Below are 15904 nucleotides of genomic sequence, written 5' to 3'. Positions count from 1 at the left end.
GCAGGCCATGGGTCTATGGCAGCTAAACAAGTATATCAAAAACAACCTTTCTGGTTGCTGTCCCTGCAAGAAATTATATTGCTGCTCAACAGAGGAGATTACATGACATCTCTTGGACACATATTTTCACATTCCCATCCATGTGAAACATCGGTGGTTCCTGAGGCTTGTTCGAGGTGCAAGGGTACCACTATTATAAATTCAAAGTCCTTCCCTTTGGCTTGCATTCTGCTCCCAGGGGTTTCACAATGTGCATGGCACCGGTTGAAGCTTTCTTAAGAAGAATGGGTCATCAGGTGTTCCCCTACTTCGATGACTGGTTAATCAAGGGCCCAACCATCCTCTCTGCTCAAAAATCCCCTGTGGCCTGTCGACAGCTGTTGAAGTCTTTGGGATTGATATTGAACGCAGAAAAATCATCCTTTATTCCGTCCCAGTCGCTGGTATTTCTAGGGGCCATTCTGGACACCACAGTTGCAAAAGCATACCCCACAGCAGAGAGGGTTTAGAAGATAAGCGACTGCTACTTCTCTTTCAAAAAGCAAGTCCACTTCCGTAAGAAAGTTCAAGTCCCTGTTGGGGATGCTATCTTCATGCATTCCATTGATTCCAAATTGCCGTCTTCACATAAGACCGCTGCAGGAGTAACTGGATGCACAGTCTCATGGGTCATTCAAGGACATGATAGACATTACCCCTACAATGAAACGGACCCTGTTACAGTGGGGAAAGAAAAAAAACATCACTCAGGTCTCATATTTGAGGCAAAAAAAACATGTTTCTTAATGATGAGACTTTTCCTTGGTGAGTTGGGGAGCACATCTTTAAGAGCTACCAATATGCAGAGAATGGTCTCTCTAGAAAACACAGATGTACATCCGTCTGCTAAAACTGAAAGCAGTTATTTTATTCTGGTCAGAAAGGGCAATACCACCACCGTGCTCTATCTTACCAAACAGGGGGGAACCAGATCGAAAAGTGTTTCTTTGGAAGCCCAGCAAATTTGGAAGTGGTTACTGGTTCACAGCATTTCTCTGCAAATAGAGTATGTCGAGGGCATAGAGATCAAATGGGTGGACTTTAAGCAGAACAGCAAGTTTATGCTATGAAAGGGAAAGGAATCAAGATCAGTTGTCTCAGATCTTCAAAAAATGGGATACCCTGAACCTAGGTCTCTTTGCAACTCAACTCATCAAGAAATGCAGAAACTTTGCAAGCAGGTTCCCTCAAAAGGGGTGTTCGGTATATGCGTCGCACATACAGTGAACAGGAATGTTCGCTTATGCGATCCCTCCTATCCCTCGAATTCTCAGAGGGGTACACAAGATGAAGTCAGAACATGCTTTCTCATTCTCATAGCACCTGCATGGCCGAGACAGTATTGGTACACAGAACTCCTCCTCCTCTCAGTGTGTTCACCCATCCAGTTTCAGCTGATGGAAAACCTGATTTCTGTAAGCAACGGCCAAGTGCTACACCCTCAACTGAGCTCCCTTAATTTGTTGGCATGACACCTCACGACAATTAATTTGTTTCTATGAATATGCTACTGGGATGCAAAGCTATGCTAGAACAGTCACGAGCTGTTTCCACAAATAAATCTTATGTAGCAAATTGGAAAAAGATTTTGCAGCTGGTATATTAGAAATAAACAGTATCGTTTTCGCTCTTCTCCAGAACAGCTACTGCCATATCTTCTTCACCAGGCTAAGTTAGGTTCGGCTGATTCTTCAATAAAAGTGCATTTAGCAGCAATTTCCAGATTCAAAACAACCAGGGAGAATTTATTTGTGGTCCACTAGACTTGTGAAAGAATTCTTGAAGGACTTGTTTAGTGCCTTCCCACCAGTAAGGCCTTCAGCAATATCCGGACAGCTTAATACAGTTCTTTCCCAACTAATAAGAGCATCATTTGAGCCAGTCCATAAGGATGATGTAAAGTATGTACCCTGGAAGCCAGCACTTTTATCGCCCCTTACATCAACTAGAAGGGTCAGTGAAGCTCACACTTTTACAGTCAGTGAGCCTTTTCTGTAATTTAGAGCGGATAAATGATTATTATTAAGAACCAGCCGACGTTCATACCTAAGGTTCTGACCTCTTTTGACTTGAATGAGCCTATCGTTCTCTCAGTGTTTTTTAAAAACCCTTTTTCTGTGGCAGAGTGCGCTCTCCATTCTTTGGATGTAAAACGGTGCTTGAAGTTCTATATTCACAGAACAAAAGCTTTCAGGAAGTCAGATCACATTTTCACCTCCCCAAAAGAGTTACACACTTTCAAGGAGTAGTGTAGCCTGTTGGGTGTTGGCGGTAATAGCATTTTGCCACTGTAAAACAGGAAGACCACTGTCCACCAAAAATCACTGCACATTCAACAAGAAAGATGTGAACACCCACTGCTTTATTTGCTGGAGTATTTCTTCCAGACATCTGCGGAGCAGCAACGTGGTTAAATGCACATACATTCACCAAGCATTAGTGTTTGGATTCAGGATGGAAAGCTGATGTAGCTGTTAGACAGGCAGTCCTATGTCACCTCTTTAATTAAGGTACAAAATAATCTTTCTTCATTTCTTTCTTTGCTGTATATTTGCAAGGATGAATGCTTATTGCTCATGTCACAACTGTCATCTGTTGAGTCTATTTATTCCAGCGGTTCGTGTCGTATTTACTTTGTTCTTCTTTGGAGAGTGCTTTTGCCTCACCCGCCACTTTTATTATTCTTTATTAACTGCTAGCTATTCTGATATACGCATGTGAATCTATGAAAGATTCAATACTGAAAAAAAAATTACTTATCAGTAAACTGTGGATTTTCAAGTATTGATATCTTTTATAGATTCACATGCAACCCATCCACCTCCCCATGCTTTCGCCATGTTTTGTAATGTACTGGCATAGTACTGCTTATTTATAAATACTGTGAGGTTCCCACCTTGACGACAGGGAAGATTCAAGCATGTGAATCTATGAAAGATATCAATACTGGAGAACCACCATGTACAGGTAAGTAACTTGTTTTTTCTTTATTCAAGCATTTTCGTGATCACCTGTCTATGCACAAGTCTAATTCAGTTATTGATAAATTTACTGCAGGTGTGTCCAACTCTCTGTTGTAGGCATTGCCCACACCTCTACTCCATTAGACTCCTCATTCTGTTCACTCTTGGGGATAGCAGTCTGATAGAACTCTCTTTCCCATAGCAGCGCCTTTAGTAGCTCCTTCTACCCTTATGATTCTGAGTTTTGTCACTAAGGTCTGCTGATTGAACTTCTACGTTAGCCATGCTTATTGGCTTTTGGTATTAAGCCTAAAGTAATTGATTGTTTGATTGAATAATTTATTGTACTGATAATAAAATCCAATACAATTAAAACAGAAAAGGAAAAACAATCAGAAATACATTACAATCAAAAGATAAGTTCATACTAAAAACACTCTGTGATTTAAACACACATACCATAATAAAAGAGAGACGTTCCTGCGTAAAAGTATAAAACCATTAATGGATATAAAAATAGAGTCAAACTGCCATAGTCCTAGACCCCACATGCTACATAATAAACAAAGGGGCTCACAGTACACAGGCCCTAAAGTTCTTTAGTGCGTTGAATAATGAATAAGTTAAATACCGATAGTGGTTGGAGTCCTACATACGACGTTAGAGCTCAACAACCTAACCGATAGCAAGCCAATGAGGCAAGAGTGGGGGAACATTTTAATCATACTTATCCACTGCTCGCAGTGCCTCTAAATTTAGTTTGGGTGATTTTAATCATTTTAGTCATTAACACATTCAGCATTAAATAGCTGGGTCCAGAGACTGAATAATGGCCTGTTGGCATGCTTGTGTTTAGCGGATTGGTGCCAGAGGACAGAATGGGTGATATGCAAAGGGAGGAGTTGCATTAAAAAGTGGGAAAAAGATCTGATGGACATGGAAGGCCTATAGAGGCTCAGACCTGGTGGACACACTGGGAGGGCATGAGGGGGAGGGGAAGAAAGCCAGGCACACTAAGGACAAAATACAGTGTTTTGGCCGTACAAGCGCCAATGTGATTAATGGGAGAGCAGCAGAGTCACTAGCCTAGGATATTTGGTCATGGAATATACTATATGCAATTATTTGTTCTGCCATGATGTTGTACCCTATTTGTTAAATAAAATAAAAAGATTTTATTAAAAAAGAATTAGTACATGAACAAATAAATACAAAACAAAAATATCTTCGTCCTAAGATAGACCTTTCTGGAGTATCTGCTATCCTTAATCATCCAGTTCTAATATCAAAGAAGTGGTGGCTACTTCTGAAGCTTGATTTCTGAGCACTATGTTGTCTATGGTTATGTTTGGATGAGACTTTACTGAAGAACTCCTTTGGTGCCCTCCGGTGTGTGTCCTAGTGTGTGTGTGTCTTCCCTAAGGGCACTTGCATCTCTCTGGTGTTTTTAGGTCTGGCGTTACTTACATATAGGGGCGTCTTCCCTTTATCCATTGTTCTGTTGTTGTGTCATTCACATTTTAATTTCACCCACTAGAGCAGGGTAGTGATCAGCCTACTTAAGCCACTGGTTAACGTCACTTTGAGTGAATGTATTTTTCTCTTTCACAAGGAGCACTTCAACACACAAGCTAGTACCCTTCTGTGCCAGTGTTTTTCTTTTTACTTTTGAATTACTTTAGTGTTGCCTTTGTGTTTAGAGCCTGATGTAATAAAAGGATGCTTTTGATGTGAACACATCAGCACATTCCTTTTTTATCAGATCCCATCTCCTGCCAATGCTGCTGTAAATTCCTTTTGAAATGGTTTGCTTTTCTGACTGCTGTTGTTTCACTGCATACCAGATTGTGCCCATTTGAATTTGTATTGAATCTGTATTAAGTGATTCTCTTTCTACTTTTTCTTTCTCTTCTTTCTTTCTTTCTTTCTTTTGCTTTCTTTCTCTTTTTTGCTGTATTTCCTTCTCACCTTCTTTCTTGCTTGGCATCTTTCTTTCTTACCTGCCTTCTTTCTTCCCCCTTCCCTTCATACCTCCTCTTTTTTCCTTCCTTCTTTCTTTCCTTTTCTTGCTACTTTCTTTCTTCCCCCTTCCTTCCCTCTTTCTTCCTACTTTCTCCTGCCTTCTTTCTCTCCTAAGTTCTCCTTCCTGCCTTCTTTCTTTCCTTCTCCTTCCTTCCTTCTTTCTTTCTCCCGCCTTCCTTCCTTCCTTCTCTTTTCCTTCCTTCTTTCTTACCTTGTTACTTTCTTTCCTTTATCATTTAGGGTGTGAAATGTACTAAAATATCTACTTGTCCATAGGACAGGTTGTTTCTTAAATGTACTTTCCTGTAAAAAAAAAATCTACTTGTCCCTTTGGTGCCATGTAGTACGGCAACAAATTATGTCAGCTATCTCATTATGTAAGAGCGCTGATAATAGCCTCTCTAAATATGCCAGGGCTACTACTATAGTAGGGCTTGAATACTTGCAATTTCAATCCCTACTATAGCAATTTACTTATTTTGCCACCATTCCATAGATCTGCATACTGGCGTTGGAGGAAGCTGTAAGCAATAGTTCTAGGGCTGGAATGCCTTTGAGTCTGCTAACCTACTAACTTGCATGTTTAAGGATTTTCAGCATCTCTTCTCTAATCTTTTCCCATTTTGAGAAACGTTGGGAATGTACACCTGACAATGGCAGAAGTAGACGTTCTTCAGAGAAATAGAACTTGTAAACGCTCAATAGATTTTCACATGAGCAAATGTAGACATGCATATTTGCTTGTGCTAAAATACAGTTCACAAATATTTTCTAGGAGTATGATTTCCTGGTCTACTTCCGTAAGTTTTTGTGAATTCGTGAAAGCCACTAATTCAAAGACATATACCATTGTTTGCACGTTTATGACTTTCTTTAAGAATTGTGTCCCTAATTAGGTCTGTCACTAACAAAAACCTTTTGTTTTCATTAAACTTCTATTTCTCTATCTTTTGGCTAGCATTACTGTGAGTGAGCGTATTCTGCTGTTCCACAAGGAGCATATTGCCACACAAAGTAGTTTTGTTCAGTGCCAGAAACTATTATGGCAATCAGTGGCATAATGAAACTGGAGGGGGGCCCCCTGCAAAGAACATGTTGGCCCTCCCTCCAGACTCACTCAGGGCAGGTGCTTTGTTGAGCCCCCAGAGGTTTTCTGCATGGCCTTTGTAAGACTACTGGTGGCAATTTGTGCTTTTTGAGACCAAAAACGTTTTTTTCTTTTTGCCAGTGTTTGTTAGAATGGTGATGTCCTGTCAGCTCCCACAACAATAAAGTGTTACAAAAGACATGCATTGACAAAACCAAAAGACTCACAAAAAATGTTGGATTTGTTGGCTTTGCCAGTGCTTGTTTATTTTCATGCTTCCCATAATCTTGTTGAAAATGGTTACACTGATTTTGCATTAGGAATATTTTTTGGGAAATACAAGCATGTATCAACACAGTTTACTAAATGAAGCTTAAAAAAACAGCACCTAAAATGTCGTAGTAGCGAAACTTTTTTTTCCCGCTTGCATTTTTTTTCTGAACATTTTATTTTGAAAGCAAAGAATCATCACTCTTTGTTACAAGCTTCTGCAAACATCCACATCTAATCAAAGAGCATTCTGAGAGCATTACACTTATCCTCATATTGTTAACGTTTTTAAACGTCTGTGTACACTTTTTTTAAAAAACTGGAACCACTGTTAGAAGTGCAGTGTGACTTAAAACGTTTATTTACAGTGCCCACCATAATAATAATAGGCTTTTCATTCAATGAACCATAAATAGAAGTTCTAACAGCATTAACATATGCTTACACATATTACCTCAACTACAGACTCTTCCCTTCTCTGTAAACTGGCAGCCAAAGGGTTTGTGCTGCAAGGGGTTGGGCCTACTTGTCCCAAGAACAAAATATACAAGAAAACATGTGCCCTTGGCCCAAAACAATATGTCCCGGTTTCGGCGATGGGAATTCCACATCCCTGTACTAACTTTCTTCTCTTTTCTTTTCTTTCCTTGTTACTTTCTTTACCTTTTCTTTCATTCTTTTCTTCTTTCCTTTCCGTTTCTTTCTTTGTTTTGGCCTCTTTCTTTCTTTGTTTCTTGCATCTAATGGCAAACTGATTAACTTGTTTAGGTCTGTGTTAGCCAAGACCTTTTGATTCTACTAAAATTACATTTACTTATAGGGGTTTCAGCCAGACTTCATCCATTAGTCTGTGGTTTGTATCATTCAAATGTTTTTCCACCCACTCAAGCATACATTAAGGGGCAATGCATTAGCCCAGTTCAGCCATTAGCTGACTTCTTTACGAGTTAGGGCATGTTTCACAAGAAACACATCCACACAGAAAGTAGTTTCCTCCAGTGCAAAGGATTACTATTGTAATGCATGATTTTTGTGACTAAAAAACCTTTTTTGCCTGTTGCAGTTTTTTAAGGCTGATGAGGGCTGGGCATATTCCCATACAGTAAAGTTTTGCAAAAACCATGCAAGACAAAGCAAGAATTGCCCGAAGGCTGGCAGACAACGTCAGAGCTATTGGCTTTGCCAATGCTTGTTGAAGAATGTGTGTAACTCTTCCAACAAGTTTTATGCAGATTTGCAGTTGAGTTTAGCAAGAAAATGTTTCAGCTCTACAGTTTGTGATGTAAGATTTGTTAGTCACTCAAATGGTATTTGCCAAAATCAACATTGACAGTGATGTTGAGTCATTATTGAGACAAACATAGTTTCTTTTTTTTGCCTCTAACTCCAAACTGGGTTGTCTCTTAATGCATTCAGATTGTTAATATGCTAATCACACATTTGGTCTAGATTTAAACCACTAAGCCTTAAATTTTTACCTCAAACTTCTCAACATCATACACCAGGACCATCTTTTTTTGGACTGAGCTCATAGTTCTAAACTGACTAAATCTTTCCTAAATCTCTTTCAAATTATGCCCTTGGTCCTTTCACTTGCACTACATCTTCCAAATAGAGGAAAAACAACAAACTGATTTGGGACTCCTTATTCGACTAGAGATCTAATTATACAGCTGCTTTTGAGAGCCATCGTTAATGCCCTGACCATCTCCTTGAGTTGTTTCATGTGGTGGGACCACTCGAGCTTAGAATAATGGTGAGCAAATCCAAAAATATCACGAGAAGTGGATCTGCCAGTGCAAAACCGGAAATCTTCAAAATAACTAGTAGATTATCCACAGATTTATGTGACATTTTTACCTTAATAATTTGGCATTTCGCACATTAGATAAATACAGGCAAGAGCCTGCAAAAATGTTTATGAAACCCCACAAACCTTAAACTCGAACGTTTCTTGAACAAACTTTACTCTCTGACTACTGAGGATTGAAGTGATCCATTGTTTAGTTGTCTTCAGGATCCACAAAACAACTTGAGTGATTTAAACAGCAATAATTGATTTATGGATGTCGGAAACCATAGACAAATCTAAAGATAGAAGCATAGCCAATGCTTTGTTCATTATAAGTCAGTCCTCAGACAGAATGTGCTTATGAATGAAAGCAGCTGTTCGCTAACCTTCAGTTATTTAAAATGTTGCTGCTGTTAGAGCTAAAGCTAGATCCACAATGTTGAGCAAAGGTCCTTGTAGTCATCCAAAGCTTGTTGATGGGTGCAAGGAACCTACAGGTTCAAGGCCGGGATGAAGTTTTGTGTGTCTCCTTGTCTTTTTTTTAATAACCAGAAATTGATTTTGGTGTCATTGTTTTCCAGTCTGAAGTGAATTTAGAAGTTCCCCATATACAACACAAGAAGCAGTGCCAGGGGCCCCTGTATATTCAGATGGGTAAACCTGAGAGGGGCAATTATTGTAGCATACTCCTGAGTCATCCCCAGCCTGGGTACCCGCCAGTGAATACTTCACACACTAATCTATGTATTACATGTCTTTATTCTTGAGTGTGTAACCGCAAACTCAACATTCCAAACCTGCATTCACTTCACCATTAACACCTACGTCATGCTACAGACTCCTTTAGGATCCAAAAAGGTTCCATCATACAGGCTCACAAGACACCACATATACCACATGACACAAGGAATATTTCTGACTTATCTAGTCCAATTCTTGGTAGTTAGAGGGAATCGATGGGGCCTGAATGAATAGTCATAGTTTACTGCCCAAGGTTGTCAAAACGTGATCCACTTTTTAGGTATTAACTAAAACATTTTACTTGCACATGGTAGTCTAGAAAAATACGTGAATTTTCACGTGTGCATCGAGCAGTACATAGGTGTGATTTCCCTTGTAAAATCAGCTGTTTTTTGTAAGTGAAGCACTTCATTTCTTTAACTAGCTCTTCTCAGAAGTGTAATTTACGACCATAAAAAGCTTATTTAATCCAGTCCCGTGGTGCACGAGGTGCCGATCGTGTCTGCGCAATAGCTTTCACCGTGATACTAGAGTTTTATTAATTGACAAAAACGCAGTATTGCCTATTGCAGGAGCTAGATAAACATGCACTTACCTATAACATAAAAGCTTAATGTTAGTTTCGGACAATTAGGTTGGTTGGAAGTCATCATCTTATGATTTTTCTGGTTCCGAATGGCATTGTTTCGTTATTGGCTAACCAGTCTTCTTTTATTCTATTGTCCTTTGTCGATTTTAACCAGCAGTTTCTGTTTTGCCCTCAGTAATAACAGGACAACAGCGCAATGGAGTCATTTCTGCCCGAACCCGAATTGAGGTCATCGCTGATACATTCCGCAAGAGGGAGCCATTTACGCACTTCTTATCATTCGCTCTCAACCATCCCGAGATCCAGCAAAGGTTCCATCAGTTTAAAGAAGAAGTATTGGAAAAATGCTCAAAGGTACGCGGATTGTTGTATGTGCAAACAGAAAAAGCGTTTATGCATCAAAGTGAAACTCACTGTAAATTCGAGGACGTTGTTGTTTTGTTAGCCCCCTGTCCACTGAGCCCCTAGTTAGTAGCATACACTTAGAACATCCTCAAACTGCTGATTAATGGTGATTGGTTATCTGCCATTGGGGTTTCGTTCACCTTTCAGGATTCTGCAATAGCATGCATGCTCGTGTTTTTAATTTCAAATTATGAGGAGGGTGGTGGGGGGGGCAAGCATTTACCCTACATTAATGAAATTATTTACTAATGCAAACAAGGCACCTTTTTATCCAAACCTTGTTGACTGGTGTAGATTTACAAGGATGGCAATTAAAGTGGGAGTAAAAAGTAGCGGTTAATTGTTATTGCAAATCTATAGGTAATTTCTAACGCGGCCGCACTCCTCTCGATTCTAGGCCGAGGCACAATTAGTTTCCTCCTTGCCTGAATTGCTCCTTGTTTCTTACGCGAATTCCCTCCTCTCTGCTTTTCAAGTGAAATGTCTACGCTGCAGACAAATCTGATATTTTTCTCACCCTAAAAATAGTGTAAAACCGATTCAGTACTAATTGATAAGGCTATGGATAATTTTGTAAGAACAAAATCCAGTTACAGCACAAGACCATTTCTCTCGAGTTCTGGGACAGCTGGAGGTTACCACGCAACCTCTGTGGTGGCATATGTTCACTGATGTTACTCTTGGTGTTCCAGGGCCTCGGGTACAATAGTGTGCGCTCAACGTGCAACTCGCCCCCTCCTCCCCACACACACACAAAGAATCAGTACTGGTTTACGTGGTCCAACCTAGCATAGCCCTTTATTCATATCACCACATTTATCACGTCATCTGTGGCATACGACTCCATAACTGTACCAAAAATCCCAAAGGATCACCAGAGATTCATACCAGTCAGTCAATCACTTGGACGATAATTCCAAGATAATAGAAATACAGCAGCAGATGGTTACATTAGGCACAGAGACATAAACATTGAGAACAATCATAATCCTCAATAATTCTATGCCGTGAAGGCTGCAGTGCGCATTGTGCCAGGAGGCCCCAACTTGCACCACCCGCCGAGTTCCCACCCGCGCATCCAAGCACAATCAAGTAGAAGACGTTGTCAGACAGACCAATGACACACAACACCTTGCACACCCCTCCAATCCGGAAGTGTGCCACCAATTCCCAGGGCACCGCATAGCGCATCGGCCCCTTTGTGGTACCTGAACACAGGCATATCCTCCAAAGTTCAAACCAGGCACCGTGGTTAGGGCAAGAGAGTCCAGGACCACTGGCAGGTCAGTCCCCTCTCCGCCAGCCCGGTGCCCGCTCAATTATACCCCGCTAGTCCAGTCAAAGAGTCTGATTTACCACGGGCAAACATAATGCTACAAAAAAATTGTATCTGTTGGCGTCATCTGCTGGCCAAATGGGGAATATGTACTTCTGCATTCACAGAAACTTACCTGATCAAATAGGTAAATGGGCAATCGCTTCTTTATTTCTCTTTTTTAAAACAAAATCAACATCGATTACAGTTGTAACTCCACGCTAAAACCACAAACAGGGCAAGCACAAATGAACCATCCTTCTGATAAACAAAGGGGACAACCAGAGTTATCCTCGACAGCACATGCACGAGAGATAACATTTTTTCTTTACATGCGGAAAAGCAACCTGCCAGCCAAACCGCATGGATGGGCACAGCTACATGCCACGGCCGCCCGCGGAGACTCACCAACTCCTAGGTGGCCCAATCTACAGTCCTCCAGAGCTAATACTGCATGCACCACCACCATAAACACATAAGAAGCGGCACGCTGGGGGTACTCACCAACTCCTCGGCCCCCCAAGCATTCCCAAAACACACCGCATGCAGCACACAGCACAAGACTTCCTCACCAAGACCTGCTGCACGGTGCCCCCACAAACATACAGCGTGCAAGAATGTAAGACACGGGCTATGCAAAGTGGTCCCCTCTCGGCACCCACCCGCCAGACTGTCAACCCAGCACTACATACCTGCTGCAAGGGGAGCTCTGATGATTGGTGTCTGTGGAGCGGTCCTGGGAACACTGGAAGGGGGCAAAGAGATCTGGTCATGGGGTGCGCTGGCTTAAATGCCCCCTGACACCCCCCCCCCCCCCACACACACATCTCCTGATGAGGCAGTCGTATGTTCCAGCATCTAACCTCTAACTAAGGGCGCCCCTCCTCGAAGTACTGGAGGTGCCTGACATTTCTCCTCAAGCCAATTGATCAAGTACTTGTTTTTAGTCCTACTGGCTGTTGGCAAACAGACATATTGTCATTTGGTAGCTAGTGCAGACACACAGGGCCTGATTTAGAGTTTAGCAGATGGGGTTTCTCTGTCACGAACGTGATGGATATCAGGCCCGCCAATATTATGCTTCCATTAATTCCTATGGAAATCGCAATACAGCATTGGGATATGTGACGGAGTAACCCGTCCACCAAACTGTAAATCAGGCCCATAGTGTTTTTTTCTCATTGTGTCTAGACCCCACTCATTATCTGATTGCTTTCTTATCTTTCTCAGTTCCCTGCTCCTGACTCAATGGTTTTCCTTCTTATTCTTGAGTTTGTCGCAGTCAGGGGGCATTTCGGCCTCACTGTGTTTTGACTGGATGACATGGCTCTTTCCACAGCCGGCGTCTGACCTTACATTGCACTATAGGAGAGACCATTTGCTCTCCTTTTCTCTGTCCCTTTTTTGTTTTACCTGCTCCTTTTCATCCGGCTCTCTTAAAAATGTTTGCTACTCCCATGGCCCACTTGTCTCTCCAAGACCCCTCAACTCCAGACATCCTTCAGCAGTGTATCTTCTTGCGGCCATTTTAAAATATTGTTTACATTATTCCAAAATGGATCCCTGGGAGTGTGCATGTGTCTAAATATGTGAAGCCCATTTCATGTTTATTCATGTGCTTTAAAAAAAAGCAAAATTAGAAAATGGTCATCAGATATAGTTACAGATGCCTGGTGGCCATCTTTGAATGATTTTCTTAAAGTATAAGAATTAACATTCCAAGATGGCTACCATTTATACACACTCATAGAGGCCATTTTAGGATGATTATTATTATTTTTTTTTTTGCTTGAAAGAAAGTTATTCCAAGATTGTTTCTACGCCTGTGTGCTCATGGATTGTGGACATCTGAGACAAAAAATACATCTTCTGAGCCAGTAAGATTCACAGGCGACGCCTGTTGATTTGCCAGTGCTTGTTTACTTTTGACTTTAAGTGGTAGAATGGGTGAGCAGTCAATGTTTGCACTAGGAAGTTATGTAACTTTGGGAGTTAGACACAGTGTGTGGCATAGTATTCACACAAAATAAAATATTGAAATCCATCAAGACCTACGTGTTTCTTTGGAGCCAGGAATAAAAAAAACTCTGTTTTGCAAAGAAGCAATGGAATTCACTGTACATCAGTAGGTAAATCACTTCCTTTTGGATTTACTTTAATGTGGTTTCTTTGCAGTTTAGCCTTTGGTTGCTGTTCTGCTATTAAAAAAAGTATTTATTTACACTATCAAAAGGCTGGCTAACTCATAGCACCTTCATTTGCAGAACTTACCACCTTGTCAATGTGATCAGATGGTACATTTTTCAATGAAGTGAGATCAAAAATGTCACCAGTCTAGTAATCTGTACAGACAGTGGCAGAAGTGACCCCTTGTGAGAGGCTCCTGCCCACTCCTTCCTCCGAGGCCCCTCATTTTGCACCGTGCCTATCCAGATCACAACACTGTGCATTATTTAATTTAACAGTGTTCATGAAAACACGACTCATGTTTTCATGAGCACTGCCAAAGCGGGAGTCAACCGTCTCTTCATCTCCAGGGTTCTGATGACAGGAGGAGAGGCCTGAGGGGGCTGAGGCACGAGCCAGCTACAGAATGCGGTTAAAAAACCCACTATGTTTGTAGGTGGATGTCCGGATTGCGTATGTCTAAGGGGCGTAATTGATTTATGGTCCCTTCAGGCAGGCACAATCCATTTTATTTAGCAGACATACTAGACTTGCCTCAAACAGTACAGTATATCTGCTAAAATATTGCTGTCAGGGCGCACATCAATGCATCCCTGCGACTAATGAGAAGGAAAATAGAGCAGCAGGATCCCCTGCTCCGTCCCAGCTTCATATAGAGCTGTGCTTCTAGTCCTGGGTCAAAGCTTGCCGAGGGATTGAGGTGGGCCCTTCCCTTTGCAAACCTTCCCTTGCGCCTCTGACTGGCTCCTCTTTGGGAATCCTGACTTGCTGTTTACAGTGTCCAGCACCAGCTTCCTGCTCTGCTGCAAAGGAAGCAGGGTAAGTATAAAAAACGTTGTTTCTCTGTTCAAGTATGTATGTGTTTTGGAGTGATTGAAAGTGAATGGGAATTGAGTGAAATTGTATGTGTGTGAGTGAGCGTGTTTGTTGAGTGTTTGCGAGTGTCAGTGAGAGTGAAAGTGAGTGGGAATCTGAGTGTGTTTAAATGAGTGAAAGTGAGTACAAAGAAATTAGTGGAGAGTGCATGCATTAGAAGGAGTGAGTGATTGGAGATTGTGATATGGAGTAGAAGTGAGTTAAGGGTGTAGCTATCAGCGTGGCAGCAGGTGCAGTTGCGCCAGGGCCCAGTTAGTGAGTGTGAAAGCATGAGTTTGCAATATTGTGTGTGAGTGAGAATGAGAAGTGGGTATGAGTAAGTTTGTGTGTGAGTAACAATGTGTGGGAGTGATTATGAATGAGAACGGGTACATTAGTTTATGAGTTACAGTGAGTGAGAAGAGAGCAAATGTGCGAGCGAGTAAGTATGAGTGAGGCAACATTTGAAAAAAATGCTGTAAACTCCTGGCAGATATTACGTCCCACCACTTTCAAAGGTCACTAGCCGCCACTGCCTTTAGGTCTAATTGGGTTTATGCAGAAAAAACTAAAGTTCTGGTTTTTAGCTGTCAGTCAAAAAATTTGTATAGAAGATCGAAACTTGGTCCTCTAAGTATAGAGCTGGAAGATAAATATCACTACTTGGGGGTCTGGTTATCAAATACGGGGAGAATAACACATCAGGCAGCAGCATTGACCTCTAAAGCAGTAAAAATCTCCCACATATTAGCAAAACTCTATCAACGGCTTAAGGCACCCCCATTTGAGCCCCTAGGGAGGGTGATAAGAGCAAAACTATTACCTTCAATTACTTATGGCCATTTGGCTTTTCTCGGGCATTGTGACAGTGACTCTAGAGAATGCCCAGATGAGAGCCTACAAAAGGATCCTTAAGGTCCCCAGATCAACAAGGCATGCCGGGATACATTTGGAACTAGATATAATATGTATGGACTTGTTGTGCAAAATAGATATGATAAAGTTTTACCAAAGTGTCAGCCATGCAGATGATTGTAGCCTCAGGGGGGCTTTGAAAGTAATTTTCAAAAATAAAGCAAGCAATTGGGCCACCTATCTAACGCAGGCCGATCTGGCCCCTTCCTACTCTACAGACCCTGCCATCACAAAAGCGGTTCTGAATAAAAAACTGAAAGTGCTCGGTGTGCAAGCTTCAAGGGCCAAATATATCCTAACAGTTAGGGATATCTGTGGAGCTGACGGCCTGCATGAATCGTATGCAACTTCCAAAAGCCAGCCCTATCTAAAAGCCCCGCTAGGAGAACGAGCGTTCCAGAACATCTTTCGGATGCACCTTTTAACTTTACCTGCCTGGGAATATCGACATAAGTGGAAAACTGCACAAGGGCACATGCATGAATGCATGTTGTGTAAATACCTCACTGAATCAATAAAACATCTTTTATGTTGTTGCCCCTGTCTGGCGTCTGAACAGCGCCTCCTGTTAAAACCTCTGTTCTTGAAACATGGGGTGAGAACATGCAAGGAAGCCCTAAGCCTTATTCTTACCACAGGATTCCCCATGGAACAAGCCCATTTTGGAAAATTCTTCCATAAGCTGTGTTCAGCCTTACATCAGGCAAGGAGCCAAACTAGCAAG

General features: G+C 41.5%; 1 protein-coding gene across 3 annotated transcripts in view; it reads left to right on the top strand.

Annotated features, from left to right (window-relative positions):
- Positions 1–15904, top strand: part of ASCC1 (activating signal cointegrator 1 complex subunit 1) — a 725998-nt gene that overhangs the window by 277104 nt on the left and 432990 nt on the right. For all 3 annotated transcript variants that reach the window (XM_069240384.1, XM_069240385.1, XM_069240386.1), the window contains one exon: positions 9679–9857. In XM_069240384.1, coding sequence (XP_069096485.1) covers positions 9679–9857 — 179 coding nt within the window. The remainder of the gene's footprint in view (positions 1–9678; positions 9858–15904) is intronic.

This window comes from Pleurodeles waltl, chromosome 6 (genome assembly GCF_031143425.1).
Source record: "Pleurodeles waltl isolate 20211129_DDA chromosome 6, aPleWal1.hap1.20221129, whole genome shotgun sequence".
Lineage (NCBI taxonomy): Eukaryota > Metazoa > Chordata > Amphibia > Caudata > Salamandridae > Pleurodeles > Pleurodeles waltl.
Note: the sequence above shows the minus strand (reverse complement) of the source record. Positions and strands in the feature narration are given on the sequence as shown.